Source organism: Hippocampus guttulatus, chromosome 2 (genome assembly GCF_054856545.1).
Source record: "Hippocampus guttulatus isolate MCC_2025c chromosome 2, RoL_Hgut_1.0, whole genome shotgun sequence".
Classification (NCBI taxonomy): Eukaryota; Metazoa; Chordata; class Actinopteri; order Syngnathiformes; family Syngnathidae; genus Hippocampus; species Hippocampus guttulatus.
In genome coordinates this window covers 12,223,482-12,249,541 of record NC_141262.1, presented here as the reverse complement: position 1 = coordinate 12,249,541, position 26,060 = coordinate 12,223,482, and the positions used below count along the sequence as shown (strand labels likewise).

Below are 26,060 nucleotides of genomic sequence, written 5' to 3'. Positions count from 1 at the left end.
GCCCACCTCTGATCTATATAAATAACTATTTTAACTAGTGAATTCAACAAAATGTCAGTATAATAAGCCTCTGAATGTATTCTTTTAAATAATTTAGTGATAATACCATTAATGTGAATGGTTTTTCGTTACTCACGATTGCTAAAAGTCCAGCAAAACTCGCGGAATTATACTTAGCTTGCCGGATCTATACGCGGGGTTGCTGCTGGCTAGCTTGCACCCTGCTCAGTCGCTTGCACGCTTCCTTTCCGCTGTCCCTCGCAGGGTATTTTGATGCGAACGTAGCATGGCGCGTGTCAAAGTGCCGCTTTACATTGGACCGTTTCATCGATGGTATTTTGTCATTACAAATTAGACACCGCAGAACCTGTTCTCTTCACAAAGGCGAATCCTTCGGTCCATTCGTCCTGAAGTCTACCATACTCATCATCTTTTTTTCTTTTCGCCATCTTATTCGTTTAAGATTAGCTTTGAGTTTATGACCAACGGGCTGATTCAAAAGGGGGCGTTTACCTGTTTCCGCAGCAACGGCCAACGTAGGCCAGTATTATTCAATCAAAATTGCTGCTGTAGCCAACTGAAGCCCTGAACAGGAAATGGGCAGTAAAAAATTTATAGATGGATTAAACAAGCGAGAATATTTTGTTTTGTCTGCGAGCCAGATGCAATCATCAAAAGAGCCACATATGGCTCGCGAGCCATAGGTTCCCGACCCCTGAGCTAAAGCAACATTCTGTGCCTCAGTACAGTTATTGTCAAATTACTTTGTATAGTTTTGCATTACAAAGATCAAGGCATCCATTTCAATAGGTCTTATCCCCGCAGGGTCACCGGTAGGCTCGAAATGATCCCAGCGGACGTAGGGTGAAAGAAAGATTACACCTAAGACACCAGCGTCAGTCAATCAGAATTGTGAAGGACGTATTGTGGATTAACTGATTGTATGACGGTTGCACAAAATTCATCAGCTATCTATGACAGTACCAAGATGGAGGTTGTAATTTTAACATGTTTGTGTGACATGCAAATGCACTAATCACCAATCCAATCGGATTGAGATAGCGTTGACAGATAAATCTTTAAATGACCTCAACAAATTACTTGGTTTAATTCTCATTTTCTTTTGAGACTTGAATTATGCAAATACAAACTCTAGGGGGGAAAAAAAACTGACAGGGTGAGGATTGGTTAAGAGCTTGTCATCAAACGCTCTGGGAGAATCAAAGCACTACCTAATGTGCACTGGCTATATGTTGCTGGAAAGGCTGCTCCCTCTTAGAAGCTGCTCTGAGCTGGTGACTTAATGGAGTTGTCAACTGGCTACCGAATGTTATCTGCTCTTCCACTTGGTGTATCCTAATCTGCCGTCACTATAAGCGCCAGCCGAGCAGCTCGGTGACCACATGCAGAAAAGACGCTGCGACGGCGTTGTTTGATTGGACAATATGTCATATGAGCTGTGTTTGAAAAGTTTGAAGACTGGTGTCACAAAAGGATACCCGTCTATTTCAAACCCAAATTAAAAATTTTGGTCCAAATTCGCCCGTTTGCGCTTAAGTAATTTGTTGCACGCCTGGCTCGCGCACTTTCAAGGTACGCTGATTGTCTCATCCACACTTCGGACATACCCACTATCCGCGAGAAGCTGATGCACACACAACAATTTAAGAGGCATGGCTTTTTGAAGTCTGAGAGTGGCCCTAATTCCCAAAGCGTGGTGCTTTCATGAAACATTTCCATGAGAAAAATATCCCAGTGGGCTTCTGATGTCTATTCAACATCAATATGTCATCAAAATCAAATCTTCAACATCAAATTGTCCCGTGCCTGTTGGGATCTCACACTTTAAAAGTGAAATTAACGTGTATTGCGCATCCAGAAGTTGTACAAATTAAGGCACATGTAATTTTGTATGGCGGCCCGGTGATCCAGTGGTTAGCACGTCGGCCTCCCAGTGCAGAGGTAAATCGGAAAATGGATGGATGGATGTGATTTTGTATTTTGTTTTTGATATAAGTAATTTAATCAATATGTTTGCAGCCGGTGCATCGATAGAAAAGCGAGTGAGCGTTGATCAGTGTTGCCCAGCAACCATGTTTATGCGTCACGCCACACACGTGGGCGATCACTAAAATGGACTTCAAATTAAACAAATGATTGAAAATCTAACTCATGCCACCATTATGATGACTGCAGTTGTTTGAGACTGGCGCTCTCTAACACCAAGCCCTCACCAACGTGAGGTAATATTCTCCACAGGTGAAAATACATAAATAAATAAATAAAGAAGGCGCTGAATTCTTTTTTCATGTCCAAACACGACAAAGGTCTTGAACGTGTCACAAATGCGTGAAGATTTCGACCTACACGAGGGGCCACATTTACAGTCATAAACAGTGTGCCGCGTGGCGTTTTGTTTTGTGAGCATGCATGTCACTTCACGGACGCATTCCGTCCACATAAGAAGCGGCGTGTGTTTTTTCAATGTGAAGGGCGACATTGGTTTTCACAAACATTCTGAATTGGGCACCATCCTGCAGTGTGAACGTAGCCATGCATGCTGTATAAGTGCAAGAGCAGAAAATAAAAGACGATGGGGCTCAGCTTTGTCTTATTACAGGAAGAACGCTTTAAAAGAGTAAATTATTGAATAAAAGGTTGAGAAAAGAAGGCAGGGATGCACAAGACTGACTGAAGCAGTAATGAGACAATGGTTTAATCCATTAGGACAATAATTAATGTGACATTTCCACACAAAAGGTAGCTGTAAGTCGATGTAATATTGAGCCTCATTCGTCAAGAGACAGAACGGCTCCTTTTTGTCAGCCTCATTTTATGACGATGTATTTAAACTCTTCTATAGACTTGAAAGTTTCATAGTTTGGCTCTTAGGGACAAGAGCATCAGAACGTTCAAAACGTTTGCGGAGAGAACTGGAACCAGACAAAATTCTGAGGCATCGACTCCAAACTTCTTTGACCCACTTTCCGACAAATATACCCCAAACTTTTTTCTTTCTTTCTTTCTTTGTTTTTTGGTTTTTTTTTTGTTACCTAAGTGAATTTGTTTTCCCTCAGCTCCTACCTGTGCCCCAACGCGCAAAAGATTCACAGCTTGAGCACAAATTGTACCCTTTGTTCCACCACAAATACGGCCCAATAAAAGTTTTGGTTTGATTTTTTTTTTTTTTACATTTTGGAATTTACAATGAGAGGGGTGGTGGATAAAGAACGTTACATAAAGGCACACACATCACGGGAATAGAGATTAAACCTTCTCCTTCGAGAGCAACAGAGTTCTTAAGAGGATGTGACAGAGAGAATGAGAGCAACTTGCCCAGCTGTACACACTGTGATCAATGCCTACATAATCCTGTTACTCTGTTGCACAAATGAACACTTTCTTCAGCAAGTCTGACACAATTATGTCATGGTCACGGTCCCTGCACGACGACTTTTAAAACTGGACTTCTTTTACAATTACCCCTGCGGTCTATCATGGCCTCAACATTACAGCGGCAAAGAGAAAAAAAGACTTTGGGTGTCACGACATTTTCAATGGATGTGTTTGAAAAGCTGCTCGCAAGCAAGTACCTTATTATATGCATATCTATTGATACTCATATTCTGCAATCCATCATCCAACCAATTGGTTTATAAAAGAGGTTGCCTTTGCAAAGAAAGGAATGCTAGGTGGGCTGGGCTGGGCTTTTCGACCTCGGGTACTCCGAGCGCTTTACACTTTTAACCTCAGTCAACTATTGATGCAGCATCCGGAGAAATTGGGGTGTTGAATTTAGGTATTCTTTTTGTTGCAGTTTGTACTGGTGTGAATTGAAATCAACTACATTATAATGAGAGGTGTTAATAATCCTTCCATCCATTATCTGAGCTGCTTTATCCTCACGAGGGTCACGGGCATCGTGGAGCGTACCCTAGCTGTCTTCGGGCATTAGGCGGGGGACGCCCTGAACTGGTTGGGCACACGTGGACGAACAACCATTCACACACACAATCACACCGAAGGACAATTTAGAGTGTTCAATCAGCCTGCCATGCATGTTTTTGCAATGTGGGAGGAAAGCGGAGTACCCGGAGAAAACCCACGCAGGCCCGGGGAGAACAGGCAATCTCCACACAGGATGCCAGAGCCGGAATCGAACCCTGCACTTCTGCACTGCGAGGCGGACGTACTAACCACTGTACCGCCCGGTGTCAATAATAATTTGTCATTCTCTTATTCCCAAAATAGAAATACAGAAATGGCAAGCAGAATTTGAAAACACCCAAAATATTTCTATATACGTGTAGCTCTCACCTTGATTGAAGTGTCCAGTAAGTGTCATTTATTAAAACTGAATTTCTAAATCTCCATGTCCATCCAATTCTCTCTCTCTCTTTTTTTCAATAGTTTTTCCAAGTCACTAAATGCCCCATAAATCACATTCTAGTAGCTGTTACTGAATTGTGTAACTGCGTCTATTGATTGCAGGCCTGGGAATTAATCCTTTCAAGGAGAGCGGTTACTACAGTGGACAGTTTATCAGGTTATTGTGTTACAGGTTATCATTATTGGTGCATGAAAGGGTTAAACCCAATTCAAAAATTGCACTAAGGAAGCTCTGTGATGAAACAAGATTCACAGTTTTTTGACAGCAATATTTATTCTCGTCTCTGCTCCTCAACTAAGCAGGTCATCAGTCATCTCTACTGGTGTGCAAACTGTCTTGTTTGGTGTAATTACGAAACAAATGAATCATTGCTGTGGTTAGCCCAGCCTTCCACTGCCCTCCTTTTCCATCTTAGCTTGACTTCATCCATTTGTCAACATCTGTGATTACAGGGATGGCATGAAGCGCATTTAATTTATCTTAATATTCAACGCATCACTTAGTGGTTAAAGCGTGTAATTCTGTGCCGCCCGTTATCTTTATCTATGACCCAGAAAAGCTTTGCTCTTTGTCGATATCTTGTTCTACCGGAAAAGTTTTCTTCGAATAATGAAAGTGTCCTGAGTAGTGATGTAATGATCAATTTTATCCACTTTAAGTTTGCTCCTCTTCAATTCGAAGAATCTTACACACGTCTCAACTATAAATAGTTCTCAGATTTTTGTAGTTCTCATCAAACGTATACTGATAAGCTTTGTGTTCAAGACATTTGCAAACATCTTTTACTTCAGAGGACAATGATCAACATTTTTTCCATATTTTTCTGACATGTTACAGACAAAACCAGTCACCAAATTACAAATTAAAAATTAGTTTACACATTTTCTGCACTGACAATTTGAAATAATGTACTGTGTTTGAATCCAGATTTAAAAAAAAATCCAAATTCATTGATTGAATGAAAAAAAAAATACCTACTGATCGATGATTAAAATAATACTTTACCTTGGACTCCTTGATTTTCACAGCAATGACCTGCTTCCTCTGGCGGATGATCTCCACCAGCTCGTCACACTCCTCCACCAACTTGGCTTCGTGAATGGCAGTGTTCACCTGGGAAGGAAGAAAAACGCACAATTTTAAAACTCATTCACTACCAGCCAAGATAAAATGATGGGTCTTTGACTTCTACAGTCGTCAATGGCAGTAAAAGTACTGTTATTGATAAAATATTCATGTTAAGAATGAACTGTGTGGGGATATCTTGATCTAATTCAGTGACCATGTTAGGTGAATTTCTGCAAAATCTTTGCAGTAAAAAAAAAAAGGTTTAATTTCAATTTCATGAAGGTTTTAAAAGGGTGCAACGATTGTTAACTCAACTCTCAACTCAACTGTATTTATAGAGCACTTTCAAACAGCTGTCGCTGCATACAAAAGGCTGTACATGGAGCAACTAACGTAAATACAACATCCATCCATCCATTTTCCGAACCGCTCGATCCTCACTAGGGTCGCGGGGGGTGCTGGAGCCTATCCCAGCCATCTCCGGGCAGTAGGCGGGGGACACCCTGAATCAGTTGCCAGCCAATCGCAGGGCACACAGAGACGAACAACCATCCACGCCCACACTCACACCTAGGGAGAATTTAGAGCGTCCAATCAGCCTGACATGCATGTTTTTGGAATGTGGGAGGAAACCGGAGCACCCGGAGAAAACCCACGCAGGCCCGGGGAGAACATGCAAACTCCACACAGGGAGGCCGGAGCTGGAATCGAACCCGGTACCTCTGCACTGTGAAGCCGACGTGCTAACCACTGGACTACCGGGCCGCCCGTAAATACAACAATAAAGCAATAAATCAGTAACAAAATGGAAGAAGGCACCAAACAGTAAAACTAAGATCAAATCTGAGTCATGCTGAGTCAAATGCCAAAGAATACAAGCAACAGCATACTGTAGTTTTCACGTTCAAATGAAGGCATGAAGGTACACCGGCTTGTACTTGTCAACCAATGGATGATAACCGCTTATAATTTGTATTGACATGAAATATTTCATTCTCAGTGTGGCTTTGAAAATATATTTTTACATGTCGATACCCAAAATAAAATATTACAATTCCTGAAATATATTAACTATGCAAACTATTGAGCTTAAGGGTGAACCACCAGGCTTCCCGGTGTGTCTCCCCATGTTGCTCATTGTTGTCTTGCTGCTGATGTTATATTATGACGGGCTGTAACTGGAAAAGTAAATTCTTCGTGTGTTTTTCCATAGGTGGCCAATAAATCTGATTCTAATTCTGACAAGCAAGAATAATCCTCTTTAGAAAGACTTTGTCCCGAAATGTATATACAATTTCGGCTTTGTGACATGTAGCAAACAATCATATTACTTATCAGGACTATGTTCCCCTGGTTACTAAGCAAAGCTCATGAGAACTTGTGCGCTGAAACACTGACAAAATGAAAACGTTTGCTAAAAGGATTAACAAGGCAAGATATGATGGAATAAATCAACGTAGTCCAAAATAATCCCAGTCGCACATTATTGTCAGTGGAATCATTGAATAGTAACGTATATAATAAGATAAGATAAGAAAACCTTTATTAGTCTCGCAATGGAGAAATTCCCAATTCACAGCAGCAAAGTTATGAAGGGAAGAAGTAGAACAACAAAATATAGGAGCTGCTGGAAAGGCAGCCACTCTCGCGGCGCCATTTTGAAGTCAAAATAACAAAAATAACACAACACAAAGGACACAAACAGTCGTGCAATCTTCACCACTATTCTGCATAGAAGAATGCCATTTACTTCGGGTTGCAATCAGCCAAATCATGAGGTTGAGTTAATCTGCAGCACGGTGTTCTAATGACATACATTCTTTTTTTTCTTCTTTTTTTTAATGGCTGACAGGAAGCATTCACCAGCAGACAATGACACGACTGAATCAAGCTTGATAGTGTGATGTCTCAATGTAATCTCTGTTGTTATGCTGTATTTTTTTCAGACAGTCTGTTGACAACAGATAAATAAGACTAATTGTATGTGCATTTTAATGACGCGGCTATGCCCATTCAGCCTTCAGCAGGCACATTTGTCAGGGTGGCAGCTGCATGACGAGCAAACGCTGCCCAATTAACCACCGAACAAATCCCCAAATAAGTTTTTTCAAGCGGCACTACAAACGTGTGTATGTTACTAAAACTTTACCTCGTATTCTCATGAGGAAACCAAAGTTTGAAAACTGTCCCGCTGCTGAGCTGAACCCCGCTATCTGTTGGTCGCATTGACATGGATTTGATATAATGGGGCATGGTGGTGGGCTCAAGGACTTGAATTATTCAGGCTACCGTGTTGAATTGCTGCACAATACAATTGGAAAAAGCAGAGTCCAGAATGTATAAAAATATAACCTGGATAATGTGACTTATACTCACGAAGGTGACACTGCATTATTTTAGTCACAAAGTACCGTCAACCAAAATACAGCACATGAAATGCTGGTAACAGCAAGTCAGCACAAATTTTAGAATATTAACTTGGTGGCTTGCAAATATGCAATAAAGAAAATTACCTTATTTTCCACACTATAAGGCACTTCGGCGTTCTAGGCGCACCTTCAATGAATGGCCTATTTTAAAAACTTATTCATATATAGGGCGCACGGCATTACAGGGCACATAGAATAGAAGTTACAATAGTGGCGGCAGTTGTGTTATGCATCCACTAAATAGAGCTACACTAAAGGGAATACAATACAATACGGCTTTATTCATGTAGAGCTTGCACAACCGCTGCAGCTATAACAAAGCGCTTTAAAGAACATTTAAAATACTACGTCCAAGAAATCAGAATATTGATCCATATATAAGGTGCATCGGATGATAAGTCGCACTGTCAGCTTTTGAGAAAATTGAATGCTTTTAGGTGCGCCTGAAACTATGGTAAGTTATAGGCTACAGCTAGGGTCAAATGACCTTGAGAATTAAGAGGGTTCTACCCGATCTCTATCTGTATTGTAGAATGGGGAAATCTTGTGGCTGGCTAAAGTTTTATCCGAGTGTATGTACGGAAAATGAAAAATCCACTGTTATATTTTAAATATGCAAAAAGGGTGACGGTTGTCTCAAACAAGCTCCAAATGAGACATGCTCAGAATAGTACATGCACAATGGTAGTCATGGGGAGGACAAAAAACAAGCAAAAAAAAATAATAATAAATTAAAAAAAAGGCAAAATCCATAGTTTTGGGGAGGCACAGAAATCTTATTCCTGCAGTTTATAAATACAATAGAATACGTAACGAGTCGCTCCTGGTATAGTTCCTATCATGTGTTTGCACAAAACCTAGTTTTGCCCCAACCCTTCCATGAATATATGAACAGGAAGTTCTCTGTTTGGATTCTGTCTCCTGAGCAATACTAGGATAGTCATCAACAATTAATGAACCAGAAAAAAAACCAAACAAACAAAAAATACATCAAATCCTCAATTAAAACGGAAACAAAAATATAAACAAGACAAGAAAAAGAAGAAAGGCTGCAGTGGAAGCTGTTCCTCTGTGTTTGATTGGCTCTCCTGAATCATTATGCAAACAAGGAGGAGGGAATGCAGGTCGGCCTCAAAACTCCTCGGATTTCTTTCTCGACACAACTTCACTCACCAGCATCTCTTACTGCAAAATCCTCCCTCCCTCTCTTTGCCCTCTTAACCTGGTTGGTTCACCATCATTTGTTGACACTCTTCTTTTCCCCTCTCTCCTTATTTTTCCTTTTGACAAGAGCAACATTCCTACCATGTCGACAAGACGTCTTTCTCTTTGTCCCTACACTCAGTTTGCAGGCCCCATTTGAAGGGAACCGCTCTCTTTATTCACATTAATACTAACACTATCCCACACTTATTCCTCCTGTAAATAATTCAACTATTTGACAAGGTTGGAGGTGTAAAAATGGTGGGGAAAACACATTACAATAGCTCACTACAGTGACTCCAACAGAATAAAAGCAAAGGGAAATTCAGCATATTCATCCGGATTTACACCATAACGCAATGTGTTCTCTCTTGGCCTTGTTTATCAAGTTTTTGCAATGTACTTTTGTTCCTGTGGCACATTCTAAAGAATACCGTACTCTATTTGTATGCAGACGACGGTCAATCTCCACATGCCGTTGGGTTTGTCTGCACTTAATGAATCACGCGTAGTCATTTAGTATTGACTGACTGAGCATAGACCTCAAAGTGACTCTTCACAGAGTAGTCTGGTTTGTATAATAACCAACTTTTCAGGAAGGACAGTCAAATCTCACCTGGCAGAATGGTCTTTATTTGTAATATGAGGGGTTTAATACGTAGCTTTACACGGTGTGTGTGTGTGTGTGTGCGCGCATGTAGTACAATCAGTGTTTGATGGCTATGCTTAAGCTGGACACGATTGGCTCCTTTCATTTCAATCACAACACCGTTCCAAATAGGTCAACAGGGACGGAACTGCCTGCCTGGGATTTCATTTCTGCAGATAGGTACAGTATGTGTTAACACCACAACGGTGTGTCACCACAATGGAAATGACTGTACATCAAATAAAAGTGGTACCTCGACTTAAGAGTGACCCACTGAGGAGTTTTTCGAGTTTCAACCCTTGAGTTGCAACACTTGAGTTTTGTCAGGAATTGAAAGCTACATTTTGAGTTTTGAACTGGCGCACAAGCTGTTTAATTTTTACTTTCTATGTAACTATTATAAGTGTATATTTTCATAACGTACACTACTGGATGGAGAGTGCTTTTTAAATTTGTGATTGGTGGTTGGTACCAGGTGTTTTAGGTATTTTTGTTTGGGGTTCATGGCATTTCCATTCATTTGAATAAGGAAAGATGACATGAGTACTATCATGAAACACATTAAACTCTTAAGTTAAGGCACCTCTCTACGCCATCCATCCATCTCAGACTGTATATTTCAATATCAATAAATATTGACTTTCAACTGTTTGAAGGTTTTAACAACAAAGCATCCCTGCTGCTCAATCTCTGAAATTGATAAAAAAAAGACAAGGAAAGAAAAGCAGAAAGACAGACACTACAGTGTTCATTCTGAACAGCATATTACATTGCATAACAGTGCCTCGACCATCGTTGGGCCTGTTCTGTGATGATAATTGTCATATTGACGACTCGCAGAGGCCTCAATCAGAGCTCAGAAATCAACTTTCTCAAGCCGTGCACCCGCCACTGAACTCAGTGTCTTTGACAGACCAATTGCGGTAACAGCCCTCAGCCAGTAAAAGAGCAGTTTCAGCTTTTAAATGAAAGCTCTTCTATTATAGATGATTGTAAAACAACATTGCGGCTCAGTTCTTGAATGAATCGCTCATAAAGAATTTTCATTCAATTAAAGGGACTTCAAAATTTGACCAGGAGTCGCAACCCATAAAAGAAAAAAAAAGTGGAGGATAGGAAAATAGAAGAGAAGTTTACGGGTCCATTTTTTCCACTAAAATCCAGGCAGGCTTCCCTGCCTGACCTCCAATTAATGATCCTGTACTCCACACATAAAAATAGAAAGATGCTGCATACCTCAACCTGTTGACAGATTTGGATGAGTTTGGCCATTTGGTTCTCCAGTTCACTGTTCCTCTTCACTAGGTTGGTCAAGTTGTTTTCCAAGGTTTGCTGTGCAGATGTCGGTGGAGGAAGAAGCAGACCAAGGAACAGGGACAAAGAAGAGAATTTATCAGGACAAATTACTGTAAATGTCCGGTTCAGAAGAAGTTACAGTTGTAAATTTTAAATGTTGTCAGTCAACTATGAGAAGCAGTTGCATGTTTGTATCATGTTGTCAGAACCATCAACAATGACATTGCTGATGTCCCTCTGGGACAAAATCCGCTGCGAAATCTAAACCTAACCTCTCTATCAGAGGCGATTGCTCTAAGAATGCAAGGGAAGCTCAGCTTCCCCTAAAATGTCAAAAAGTAAGTGATCAAATTATATGTGTGTACGTACAATTGTGTGGACATGTCATTGACTAAATATGCGCTACAACGCGCTCAACCTTTGTTCCGAATCAGCTTCTCATTACTGGTTACGACGCGACTCTCTTATCATTCATTCCTGCAGCTTCACTGTGCTTTAAACTGTGTGGATACTGAGCGTCGACCGCGCGGACGCTGGGCATCTCGAGAGTTCAGTGTAGGTTCTCCCAATGCATTGAAACGAGATGAGTCATTGGATAACTGCTGGTTTTGTCCCACCCCTCGGACGCTCAGCGTCTCTGGGAGTCTATGGACAGTGGGTGTTTACAGGCTGGCCCGGAAACTCAGCTTTCTGCATGATGATTGGATGATCTGTCTGAGGCTGAATCCCTTTTTGATTGACAGCGAAATGAGCCAATCACCGATCTGATGGTGAAGGCAACCTTCTCATTTTTTTGAAAAGGAACGGAGAGTAGAATTCACGTGTAAATAAACGGACACATGTTAAGGCGTAGGCCGAAATTGAGCTTCCCCTCCTTGACAGATCAGCATCCACCACTGCTCTCTGTCACAATTCACGACACTGAGATCATCTACTCTGATTGGTTGGCGCAAACAGTGAAGGTCATTTATTGAGAGGCAGCATCAGATATGCACACGGCGGCCACACTCGTGTCACACCTGTCCAAAACCTGAGCTCAAAATAAATTACATGATGTAGATGTGTTACCCCCCCCCCCCCCAAAAAACATCTAACCACTTATAGCTCAAAATAGAACATACTATTGAATAGAGATTTGTGACATGAATATAATCAACCAAGGTTTGTTGCTTTTAGTTCAGCACACAGGTCATTGTAAGCATAATTAAGACTCAATCGAATTTTTCTAACTATGGCCACACAATGTCGACTCATAAATAATGCAAAATATGTCCTTTCATAAAACACAAATATTTCTAGACCTCTGCAAAACATGCATCTCAATAGTAGTGTGACTGTATGTGTGTGTGCGCGTGTGTGTGTGCGCGCGTGGGGTGGGGGGGGGGCCCAGTCATTATTGATGGAGCTGCTCCATCAAACGACATGGGTGTTGTTCGCCTTGGATTTCAATCATTTTTTGGTTGCACCCCCCCCCCCCCCCCCCACTCTGTCAAACACGTGTCAAATAAACGTTTCAATTTCCTTATATCGGCAGAGCATGAAAATACCAAATGTACATACAGCTCACGTTGGAATTTTTTTGAATGCGCTGTATACATTTGTTGTGCGCTGAGGGTGAAAGCAGAGCGCAAATGCTCAAACATACAACCTAGAGGGGAACATTGTTTCCAACATTCAAATTTATGCTAAACATATTACAAATACTGTTGGATTAAATCTTTTAAATGATGCTCATCTCGGTTTTACAGATGTTAATGTCAGAAAACACTGAATAATTATTCAACAATATATATATAGTATATATATATATACACACACACACACACATACATATATATATATATATTTATATATATATAAAGCCCCAATGAATGCAGATGATGAGATTGGGAGGCCAGCCCCAATGAATGAAATGCTGAGCAAGGCAGCAACTGACCTGAAAGCTAAGATCATGGCGAGAATGAAAGCTGGGCAACCTAGAAACCGATTACAACGGCTATGTGAAGTACCACCTGAAAGTCTCATGGAAAGTGTAAATGCAGCACTGAGGGCGATCCCGACCGTAACGATCACGGAAACCAATGACCTGATATACGCTTCAGCATCAGTGATCCTAGAGATGCTTGGCTATAAGAGCAACCATGGAAGCAATGAGATACGTTACCCACCATGGAAAAGACGGTTGGAGGCTAAGATCAAGGCGGCTCGGAAAGATGTGAGTCAATTGACGGAGGCCCAGAGAGGTGTGATGAAAAGGCCGATACCCGAGAGGTACATCCAGATGACCATACCTGAAGCACTCGAAACTGCCAAACAAAGGCTCCAAGCCTTGTCCAGCCGCCTAAAGCGGTACACGAAAGAGAATGAGGCCAGACGAATAAACAGGCTGTTCGCAACACAACCTGCGAAAGTGTACGCTCAGTGGCAGGGTCCTAACAACAGAGTTGACCCACCAAGACTGGAAACTGAAAGGTACTGGAAAGGCATATGGGAGAAGGAGGTTGCACATAACAGCAGTGCACAATGGCTGGTGACCCTGAGAAAGGAGCACAGCAACCTCCCTGAACAGAACCCAGTTACCATAACAGTGACAGACATACAGGAAAGAGTCTCAGATATGAAGAACTGGACAGCACCAGGCACGGACATGGTCCACACCTACTGGCTAAAGAAACTCACAGCACTCCATGAGCGCCTAGCACAGTGGTGGGCAAACTACGGCCCGCGGGCTGAATCGGGCCGTTGGTCTTTTTAATCCGGCCCGCCGAAGATTGGTCCACAATTAAGGTTCGATGTGAATGATTGCATTCATTTCAATTGACTTGTAATGACAGGCATTTCATCGCCAGGTGGCGCATTGACTTGAAGTTGCAGAACACGGGGGGCGGGGCAATCTTTTCGACCACCTAGTACCTCTGTATCGCTCTAGTTCTACTGGTCTGATCACAACCCATCTGCAGCGATGCACAGGCTAAAATAGGTCATCAACAACACTTTTGTCATTTAAAAAAAGTATATTAATACCGTACTTTCATGCTTTTGTTCTGTTGATGTTTGATATGGACTGTCAACAAATGCAGTTTTTTTTTTAATGTACCATAGCTCGTGCTGACCTGGCCCTTCTGTCAAATTTTAAAAGTCAATGCGGCCCCCGAGCCAAAAAGTTTGCCCACCCCTGGCCTAGCAGCACAAATGAACCAGCTGCTGAGGGATGGGACTCATCCAGGATGGCTAACCGAAGGGCGAACGATCCTGATCATGAAGGATCCCTCAAAGGGTGCAGTCCCATCCAACTATCGGCCAATAAGCTGTCTCTCCACAACATGGAAGCTCATGTCAGGCATCATTGCGGCTAAGATAAGTGGACACATGGATCAATACATGAGCGAAGCACAGAAGGGCATTGGTAGAGATAGCAGAGGAGCCAAACATCAGCTCCTGGTTGACAGAGCAGTCGCCCAAGACTGCAGGTCCCGACGTACCAACCTGTGCACAGCCTGGATTGATTACAAGAAAGCCTATGACTTGATGCCACATACATGGATCACTGAATGCTTGGAGTTGTATAAGGTGAACAGGACCCTAAGAGCCTTCGTTGCGAACTCAATGAGGATGTGGAAAACCACACTTGAAGCCAATGGCAAGCCACTTACCCAAGTGTCCATCAAATGTGGCATATACCAAGGTGATGCACTCTCCCCACTGCTGTTCTGCATCGGACTGAACCCCCTCAGCCAAGTAATCACCAAGACAGGCTATGGATACCGCCTCAGAAGTGGAGCTACAATCAGTCACCTCCTCTACATGGATGACATAAAGCTGTATGCTAAGAGCGAAAGGGACATAGACTCCCTGATCCACACAACCAGGATCTACAGCAGTGACATCGGGATGTCATTCGGGCTTGAGAAATGTAGTCGGATGGTGACTAAGAGAGGAAAGGTAGTCCGCACTGAAGGGGTCTCACTCCCTGAAGGAACAATAGCAGACATTGAGGACAGCTACAAGTACCTCGGTATACCACAAGCCAATGGCAACCTCGAACTGGCAACAAGGAAAGCGGCTACGGCCAAATACCTCCAGCGAGTGAGGCAAGTCCTAAGAAGCCATCTCAATGGCAAGAACAAGACCCGGGCAATAAACAGCTATGCCCTGCCAGTGATCAGATACCCTGCAGGAATAATAAGGTGGCCAAAGGAAGAGATTCAGACCACGGACGTTAAGACCCGAAAGCTCCTAACCATGCATGGAGGGTTCCATCCCAAATCCAGCACCCTCAGACTGTACGCAAGCCGAAAGGAAGGAGGCCGGGGACTAGTGAGTGTGAGAGCCACTGTCCAGGATGAAACATCCAAGCTCCATGAATACATCAAGGAGAAGGCTCCAACGGATGACGTACTCAGAGAATGTCTAAGACAATGGGGAACAGAACATGAGGCGCTGGAAGAGGGACCATCATGGGAGGACAAGCCCCTACACGGGATGTACCACCGGACCATAACTGAAGTGGCCGATCTCAAGAAGTCCTATCAGTGGCTAGAGAGGGCTGGCCTGAAGGATAGCACAGAGGCACTCATCCTGGCTGCTCAGGAGCAGGCCCTGAGCACCAGAGCCATTGAGGCCCAGATATACCACACCAGGCAAGACCCAAGGTGTAGGTTGTGCAAAGAGGCACCTGAGACGATCCAACACATAACTGCAGGGTGTAAGATGCTGGCAGGGAAAGCCTACATGGAACGCCATAACCAGGTGGCTGGCATAGTCTACCGAAACATCTGTGCGGAGTATGGACTGGAAACCCCAAGGTCAAAATGGGAAACACCTCCGAATGTGGTGGAGAATGACAGAGCGAAGATCCTGTGGGACTTCCAGATCCAGACTGACAAGATGGTAATGGCGAACCAACCAGATATTGTGATCATAGATAAAGGGCAGAGGAAAGCCGTTGTAGTGGATGTAGTGGTCCCACGTGATGGAAACATCAGAAAGAAGGAACACGAGAAACTCGAGAAATACCAAGGGCTTAGAGAGGAGCTGGAGAGAGCCTGGAAGGTAAAGGTGACAGTCGTGCCTGTGGTGGTCGGAGCACTCGGGGCAGTGACCCCCAAACTAGATGAGTGGTTGCAACAGATCCCGGGAACAACATCGGACATCTCAGTCCAGAAATGTGCAGTGCTGGGAACAGCAAGGATACTGCGCAGAACCCTCAAGCTTCCTGGCCTCTGGTAGAGGACCCGAGCTGAATGAGGGACGGACACCACCCGAGGGGGGGTGAGACGAGGAATTTTTTATAAACTGAAGCAATAACAAGCAGAGAAAAAACAGAAGCTTGCAATGGATTTAACTAATTTTAATTGCTTTTTTTTACGAGCAAAACTTGCTACATTTGTCGCTGACTCTTATTTTACAAATTATTGAACATTCTTATGTGTTGAAAATGGCTCTCTTTGACCATGCAATGCTAATCAGTGAACAAACATGCCGTTTTAGAGTCTCCTAAAAAAGGTGATTGAGGAGGTACGAAGATTCTGCCCGATGCCAGCATTATGTTTAATGTAATTATATCACATCGAGTCAGGAAAACAAGTCGCTGATTAGAGCAATGTGCATCTGTTTTTAGATTTCCAGCATCAAAAAGCCAAGATGAAAACCCTCAAAGAAAAACAAACCAAAAATATCATTGAATGGCAACAAAAAATATCACTGACTGGCACTTCGTTCTAAAATTCATGAGGTCTTTTCACGTAGAAAACTATCTTCCTAATGTATCCTATGGCCAAAACAACACCCAAAATAACATTCAAATGTTTAAATATTGCAGTTTAGTTTTTTAATGACTTATTATAATGACAAAACACAAAATAAAACCAATGGCCCTGGAGGAATTTTAACGATCTTAAGATCAATAACTTTTGATGGTCAATACTTCAGTAAATGCAATCCAAAGGCACATGCAGCCACATAAAGATGCAAATGGGAACAAGTGATGCCACAAAGAAAAAGTGTTTCAAAGGGAACAAGTAAACCATGGAGGCAACGGGCAGCGACAAACATCCCCCCCCCCCAAACAAACAAGCAAACAAAAAAACAACAGCTGTGATGAGAACAAAGCGGCAGACAAGCGGCGGGTTTTTAAGGAGTTCTCCTCATGCATGTGAAGAGGAAGGGGATCAGAGCGCCACCTGGTCACTGCTCAGACTGTCCCATCTCTGCCTCATCCTGGCCTCCTATCTCTTATCTCTTACTTTGTGCCGACTTAATAATTAGTCAACCGGCTTATCTCCATCCACATCCTTTTTAGGAGTCTACCTGCGTGCAGCCCAGCAGAAGGGATGAGAGTGTGAGAGTGGTTAGTTGGTAGTGGACAGCCAGAGAACTCACCGCAGCGCTTGTCTTTGAAGCCTCCATTACCGCATCTGACACTCTGCCCGGGCTCATCTGATAAGCCTACAAACACACACATACACACTGGCGTAAGTAAGTGTGAGCACGCATATACAAACGAGTGGAGCAAAAATACATCAAAATGGAGGCATTTTAATAAGCGAGCTAAAGACAAACTCAAACCTGCATCGAGGTGTTCATCCGGTATTTCCTCACAATTTTCCAAAGAAATCTTTCTTTTTTGGGGTGCGTATTAAGAAAACCATGCTACGCTCGGAAGCTGTTAACATCGCAAAGCCGTTTTTTTCCCTCCGTTTGTTCACCGTAACTTGTTGAAGTTCACCGTCAACATAAACCCACCTGGATGCGTTTGGTTGTTCGTAAGTTAAGAAGTGAAGATGGAAATAGCTGCGGCTCAAGAGTTCGAGCAGCAAAATGGAGAATCAGTGGAAGAGGGTCGATACAAGTGACCAAGGAGTGATGAATTGCACTTCAGTTGCATCGAAACATAATGGTGAGTTGCAGACGACAGGTATGGGGAGTATTAGAATGATGTTCAGGAATATTATTTGTCTTCCATCCAGCATTGGGGGATGCATGTGATGAGACTGCAACGACTCTGGAGACGGTTGAGGAGATGGAGATCGACTTTAGCGGAGCGAGACAGCTTGGCATAGTCGCCACAGACTGAAGCTGCGGCTCAATCCCCGACAGCCCTCCACCCTCATTGTTCTGTCTCGTTGCCATTGTCTGTCTTTCTCTGCAGCACCACTTCTCGCTCTAACCTGATTGTCTGTCTCCTCACTCGCTCAGCGTTCATGCAGTTTCAGCTCTTATTCCGTCCATCTTGCTTCATTTACAACTGCAGCAGCTGACAGCACATCGTCTCGGGTTAGATCACAACTCCGGCCAACCCTCCTACGTAACATCATGATCTTGAAAGGCTACTTGGTCTCATGCTTTTGCCCACGTCTCTTTGAAATAAGACGGCTAAATCCGTGCCATATTTATTCACACATTCAACAGCTACCCAACATTAGATATAATACACACAAATCTGCTCCAGGATGCTGGTTGAGCTCAAATTGGTTCACGTTTAATACATTTTTCCATTAAGAAATAATGGAAATATACAATCTGTTCACAATCAGAAATTGTAAAAAAATATATCTTAATTGTGGGGCCAATGTAATAGCTAAACTTTGTTAACACTCTACAATTTTAACAAGTTAACCAGCGATAAAAAATGGATGTGTGTCGTTGAATGAATACCTAATCATCTTGACAAAGTCAAAAAACATAGTGAAAGGCCAGCTTTTTGATGTAGCTCTAGTTTTTGACTTTACCTTGTGTAATGGTGTGCCTTTTGTCTACGATGAAAGGTATGCCACTAACTATGGCATCTTTCCGTCCAACTGTGACAAGTTGGCAATTTCCAACTCCAGCAGTCCAATTACACTCCCCATTTTGAGGCATGGATGCATCGCTTTCATACGTTTCTTCAGCAACATTAAAAGATGCTCCATCAAAAGATGACCGTCAAGTTCAGGTATGAAACGAGCCACGGACAGCACAAGACACAGAAAACGTTCTCATGGGGTTTCTAATCTTGCTCTGCCTTGTCGTGCAATAAGATGAAAATGTCCAGTTGCTAAATCATTGGGCCATTATGGCACCGCAACAACAAAAAATGTGTCAGGACGTCCTTAGGGGAAGTATCTAACTTCAAAGTCTTTTTTCCTCCCTTTTAATTAATTCAGGATCCTCCCCAATGCACCAGCCATTCAGCAGGACAGAGACACAGACCAAACTCAGGCAAGCCAGTGATTAAAACTCATGAAAGCCAGGCAGAAAAGAAGCGGGCTTGCTTTACAGCTGTTGGTAACAAGAGGATTAGAAGAAGTGAAGTCATGTCAGTAACATGAGCCTTCTGGGAAACAGTGTTTTTTTTTTTTGTGGGCTTTTTATTTTTTTTGGTCAAAGGATAACATTCTGCACAACTTGTGAGACCAACAGAATGGGGGTTGGAATGTCACCCACTGGCTAAAGGCCTTAAATGCCATGTGTGAAAGTTGCTGCGATGTTAACACTTTTGCATATCGCCTTGAAAAAACCTGTTAATTTTTAGATATTGACCTGCATTTGAACTAGGGAGTGAACTTTCAGCTTTAAGTGGTGATATTTTAAAAAATGAATAAAAACAAATCCGAAAAGATACTGTGGTCAAGTCTCCATGGAGAAGTTCGAATTAAATTGCTTGGAGAGAAACCAGAAGCACAGAGGAATACGAATAAGAAAAGGACAAATGGCAAACCATAATCAACCTCAACTGCTCCCGTGAGGAATGAGAATAAGAAAAGGACAAATGGCAAACCATAATCAACCTCAATTGGTGGAAATCCAGTCAGAACAGAGATAAATGTGATTATACTTTAAGTTTTGGCCGCATGGGGGATAGAGGATTGAGACATTTCTCCGTTTGTTAAAAGGGACTAATAAATCATCACGTCTGATGAGACCAGTGCCACAATATTTAAAGGGTAGAAAGAATCACTTTGCGCATGTTCACGAAATACTTGACCAGGTCTTATCCGAACTGCCCTTTGTTCGATGCATCCTTCATGCAACTTCAAAATTTGTCTTAGTTACTAGTGATGCCACTCCACTGGTCACAGTAGCGGATGGAACAGGGTCAAACTCATTACACGGCGCAAACCACGAATTCTATGGTAATGTAATCTACCATTTTCTTGATGATGTATGACCTTTGTCTTGTCAGATCGCCATTTATGCATTCAGACAAGAACACGTAAATGTTTCAAAACTTAGCAAAAACTTTGAGACTTTTTTTTTTTAAATCATGGATTCATTCGTCTTCGACTGTGATGAAAGACGGTTAACATGTTGATGAGGTTTACTTCATATCACTCCGCGGTTTTGTGGGGATTACAAAATGTAAATTAGCTTGGAAATAGAGGGGAAGAACGTTATGACTAACTTAGCCGAGGAAAATAAAATCTGGGTGATTTGTGCAAAATGTAACTATTATTGTGAAATCAGCAAAGTCAATACCTGAAAAAAAAGTGCTAAAAATGTCACTGTCAGTGGCACAGCTACAATTACCTGACAGTACGTATTCATCTGGTTTTCTTTTTGTTTTGTTTTGTTTTTTTGGTGCACTGTACACTTTGGTTAACGTATTACACGTCAAATCATGAGATCATTTTCTTCCAAGATCTCTGCAGGTGCACCAAATGTTGAGGCTGGCGAGTGTGTGCTACTTCTGACCTGGTCTGAAATGGAATTTAGGGAGATGATTAAAACAAAATGAGAATGATATACCATTACAATGTCATCATATTTTTCATCCTACAACCGCTCATTGCTATCAGCTTCAATACATTTGGTCCCATCTGTGTGAAACATTCATCTGCCCACTGATTTGAGAACTGCCTTGATCCCCACGGGCAGTGGAATATATATGAAATGGACACGTGCAGATTTTCCAAATTGTTTCATCATCGAAGCGAGATGCTGTATGATTTGTTACCTTTCTCCATTCTTATCCTCAGCAAATGATATCATCAGGTTGCTGCCATTAGCCCTGAGCTGTGATTTGAAACGTTTCTGTCTGTCAGGGTCTCCTGAGACTCCTGACACCAGCCGTTACCATTATGATGGAGGATTTGTGCAGATATTGCAGCACGGCTTTGATAAAGCACTGACAATATTGGGTATATTGGCAGTACGTTTCCAAGACTTTGTTTCTTTAAGACATTACGTCTACAAAAACAGATGATGCAGGATTTAAAAAAAAACCCCACAATGACGACAATCGAACAAAGTCTCATAAGCTTCGAAGTAAATACAGACTGTTTCTGTAAAGCCGAGACTCCAATCTTGTGCATACATCTTAGATCAGAGTAAATTTGCTCCAGTCACAAGCAACTGCTCATGATTCCGCATGCCATTCCCATTTGCTGCTGCCCAAACAGAACCGTCTTAACAATGGCCGGTCTGATTTGTAGGGATTTGTTGTGCAGGTGCAAAACAACAAAGCCGAGGCAAGTAAAAAATGCTCGCATAGCAACGCCACAGCATTGATAATAATAATAATACATTTTATTTATAAGCGCCTTTCAAGACACCCAAGGACACTTTACAATAACAAAAAAGACAAAACAATACGGGTTGAGCAGCGGCAGCCAAAACGCGCCAGCGTTCACTCAACCCGGAAGTCAGAAAAGGCCATGACCGCTGGTACGTGTTTGGAGCAAGCGCATATGTTGCATTCAAAGATGATTTGAGGTTGGACTTTTCTGACCAACGACTCGGAAAAGTGCACTGGAACATCCCTTTGAACTGGAAGGCCTGAGTTGCAAAACCATTAAAAGAAAGGGACCGCGATTTGACTGACCGGCTTTAATCTGACGTCGAAGAGGAAATGCTTAACTTAGTTGGATGGACAGTGCCCTTTTAACAGAGCTACTTAGAGAGTAATAAATAATTTGCAGTAAAACTATGCACAGCAAATTAGCAGATTGATAAATGTTAAGAGAAAAAAAATAACTACACATGAATCACAGCACACAGAGAAAAGAGGAAGTTAACACCACACCAGGATCATAATAGATTGTATTTTTTATGAGTTACTTTTTATTTCATTTTGACTTTTAATACATTTGAGTTCATTTTTAGAGCAAGTTTGTTCATTTTTCTTTTGTTTTTTAAAATGCTTAATTTCAGTTTCATTTTCATTAGTTTTAGTATTATTATTATTTTTTTAAATTCAAATATAGAGTGTGGTTCCATGATGGTTTAAATAAATAAGTGTGGCTTTCCATGTATGTTTAGGACATAAATAACATCTGAGGACTCATAAAAAATAAAACAGTGTCTGACATGGAATTTGCATTGCAGAGTACAGAATTTGAAGGCTGTTGTTAAACCTATTAAGCGGATTTTATGAGGCAACTGTCACCTTCAGACTGGTCTTCACTGCAAAAACACATTCTGACTGAGCGAGTTGAGCCGCTGGCTCCTGGGGAAATTGACATGACATGTTTGTGCATTTACACTCATTCTTTGAAACGCCACAAGGGTGCAAGCAGCCCATTGAGTCATTCGAAGAGTAATACAGACACTGAATTAACGAACGACTATAGTTACTTGCTAACGGTTATACGGCAGTTGTGGAGATGAACAACATGGCTGCAACAAGGTATGCTGCAGCTAGTCCATCTGTGGCCACAAACGTTTGCCTTTATTAGGAATGTAAAGGGTGGCCATACAGCTTTAGAACCAAATCACACACATGCTAGGACATACAGTATGTCAGATCGAAGTAATGCGTAACAAGAAACTTGTTTTTATTTTATTTTATTTTTTTTTTGATTAGGCTGACCTTGGAATCTAATGATCAAACCTGTTCGAGATATATATCAGTGATTAGAAAAAAAAAGACATGCAAAACCATCCACAGAAAGACAAAGACCAATGTTTATTTAACTTTAATTTCTATCCAAATAATTCAGAACAAAGTGTCATGAGATATTTTATTCTCGATCCCCTAAGAGACATTCAGAGTCACATATTCGTTGTAACCATCAAGCTGCAATGACCGATTACCAGTTTTCATCACAGTCACACAGCTTCCCCCACAGCAGTCCTTGGCACTCTTTCACCATATCACACATGACAAAGTGACACTACAGATAATCATACCTCAACACATAGACCATAGCGCTATGTGGGGGACTCGGGGCGGGAAATCATATTCGCTTCACAAATAGAAGAGACACAAAGCTTGCTGGTTGAGCTGTGTGGTCAACTCATAGCTTTTATCTGCAGGCCCTACAGTAAAGTGTGCAATTCTCACTCTCTCTTCAAAGTAGATTCTCTGCGCAAGGGAATGCAGATGTAATATGTATTGTTTCTAAATGCTAACCGTCACAACCCACGCGCACTATTTAAAACGATAGATTCTGTACTCAAACCCCCTCTGCCTACTTGCTCTGATTCTTCACCCGAGATGTGCAACAGATTCCTTCAGTTTTTCATTGATAAGGTCTCTACAGCTAGGACTCCGGTCTCAAATACCGCATCTGACCCCTCTGTCCATGTTCCATGTTCAGCTGTGCTAAATTCTTTTGAAACTGTGTCCTTGGCGCTTTTGGAGGATGTAGTTCGCCAGACGAAGCCATCTGGCTCCCCTTGCGACTCTCTTCCCCCGCACTTCTTTCAGGAGGTTCTCCCGAGTGTTGGCGCATCAGTCTTGGATATCATCAACAGCAGCCTCTCTTCTGGTGTAGTTCCCCAACAGTTTAAACATGCTGTGGTCCAACCCTTGATCAAGAAACCTGGCCTTGATCCAGATGTGCTGTCAAGTTTCAGGCCCATTTCCAAGCTGCCTTTCATTTCCAAAATTCTGGAAAAAGTGGTGCACATGCATTTGAAAATTTTCTTGGATGAACATAACATCTTGGAGGTCTTCCAGTCAGGTTTTAAGACGATGCATAGCACGGAGTCAGCCCTGTTACGCGTTTCTAATGACATCCTCCTGGCAAATGACTCTGGAGACCACGTGTGTCTAGTTTTATTGGACTTAACTGCAGCATTTGATACAGTGGATCACAGTATTCTGCTGTCTCGTTTGCAGCACTTGGTGGGCATTGGCGGCAGTGCTCTTGAGTGGTTTAGGTCCTATTTAGCTGACAGAACCTTCTGTGTCAGCCTTGGCTGCTCTGAGTCACGCACTGCTCCCCTGTCATGTGGTGTTCCACAGGGCTCAATTCTGGGGCCTCTGCTGTTCTCGCTGTATCTGCTCCCATTGGGTTCCATCTTAAGGAAACATGGTATTCCCTTCCACTGCTATGCAGATGAGTGCCAGATCTATGTCCCACTGAGCAAGAAAGACGCCTTCTCATTAAGGCCACTCCTAGCCTGTCTGGAAGACATCAAAACCTGGATGGCACAAAATTTCTTGAGATTCAATGAAAAGAAGACAGAGGTGATATTGTTTGGTCCCAGTGGCCCTTGTACATTCCATCCTGTAGACTTGGGCCCCCTGTCTCCTTATCTTAAGTCAACAGTCTCAAACTTGGGCCTTAAACTGGACAGTGATTTCAAACTCGATCGGCAAATTGGTGCCGTTGTTAAATCCAGCTTCTTTCACCTTAGACAGCTGGCCAAAACAAAACCTCTCCTCTCACATGAACACTTTGAGACAGTAATTCATGCCTTTGTCACATCCCGGCTCGATTACTGCAATGCCCTTTACTTTGGAGTCCGCCGGTCCTCCACTAAGCGCCTTCAGCTGGTCCAGAATGCCGCTGCTCGCCTCTTGACTGGTACTCGTAAGAGGGAGCACATAACTCCTACTCTGGCATCCCTTCACTGGCTCCCCATTCATTTTAGAGTTATTTTCAAGATCCTCTTATTTGTTTTCAAATCTCTGAATAATCTCGCGCCACCTTACACCTCTCTGAGCTCATCCGCCCCTACACACCTGCCCGGCGCCTCAGGTCTGTGGACCAGACTTTATTAGAAGTACCAAGAACTAAACTGAGGCTCAGAGGGGATCGAGCCTTTTCTGTTGCTGGTCCCTCTCTCTGGAATGACCTCCCACTGAACATTCGGCAAGCCTCCTCACTGCCCATCTTCAAAACCCTCCTCAAAACTCACTTGTATTCTTTGGCATTCGACTCAGCATGACTTCGATTTGTTCTTGGTTTTACTGTTTGGTGCGTTCTACCGCCTTCATTACCGATTTGTCTTACTGTTTGTTGTGCATGTTAAATTGCTCCATGTACAGCACTTTGTATGCAGCGATGGCTGTTTGAAAGTGCTCTATAAATACTGTTGACTTGACTTGACTTAAATACAAGTTTCATTTCCAAGTAACGGCATGGCAACATCCCCTCCCAAAAAAAATAAAAAATAAAATCCACAAGATGAGCACTCAAAATGTGTTTCGTTGTCAACATTTTCGTCAATTACAGCAGAGGTAGACATACTGAAAGCAACATCAGGGGAGTGATTGGTTTTGCTTTCACTACATATTGAAAATATGACTTCATCTTCTTTTAACTCTGCATCAATATTATACAGTTTAGCCCCAACCTACGGCTTTCCTGGAGGCTATTCTGAGTAAATGTGAATGCTTGTCATTTAAAATTTCAACAATGGAGCTCAACAACATCGCTTTCCATTGCCCATTAGTTTGTTCTTTCTTTCCTGCCACATCTGATGCTTCATCATCACTCTTCCGCAATGTCAGCTGTCGCCCCTTCCCAATTTTTCTGCATTGCCCTGACCTGAATCTTCTTGTCCTCCTCTTCATCTGTCTGCATTTACGGTCATACCAGAACTCATCTGACAGCAAGAGACTTGTCTCAATGCCTTAATGTCATTTTCTTTTTCAGTGAAAATGTAAAAGTTTTTGAACCAGCTATTTTAAGAAACAGATTAGACCATTCATGTTTGGCCGAAAACCGTATCATGCAAAAAGTAGGGATATTATACCATGTACATTCAATTGATTCATAATTGAACCCCTTTGGACTATCACCTTTTTGAGAAGCTCATCATCTTGTTTGATATCCTTAAGCCCCGAACCAAAACATCACTCGAGTGTGTTTCA

General features: G+C 42.3%; 1 protein-coding gene across 3 annotated transcripts in view; it reads right to left on the bottom strand.

The window, feature by feature from the left end:
* Positions 1 to 26,060, bottom strand: part of mid2 (midline 2) — a 125,203-nt gene that overhangs the window by 32,825 nt on the left and 66,318 nt on the right. For 2 of the 3 annotated variants that reach the window (XM_086136978.1, XM_086136972.1), the window contains 3 exons: positions 17,417 to 17,482; positions 10,976 to 11,071; positions 5,396 to 5,503 (listed from right to left, as the gene is read on the bottom strand). In XM_086136978.1, the coding sequence (XP_085993104.1) occupies positions 5,396 to 5,503; positions 10,976 to 11,071; positions 17,417 to 17,482 (270 nt within the window). The remainder of the gene's footprint in view (positions 1 to 5,395; positions 5,504 to 10,975; positions 11,072 to 17,416; positions 17,483 to 26,060) is intronic. The other variant, XM_086136988.1, reaches the window with a different exon arrangement.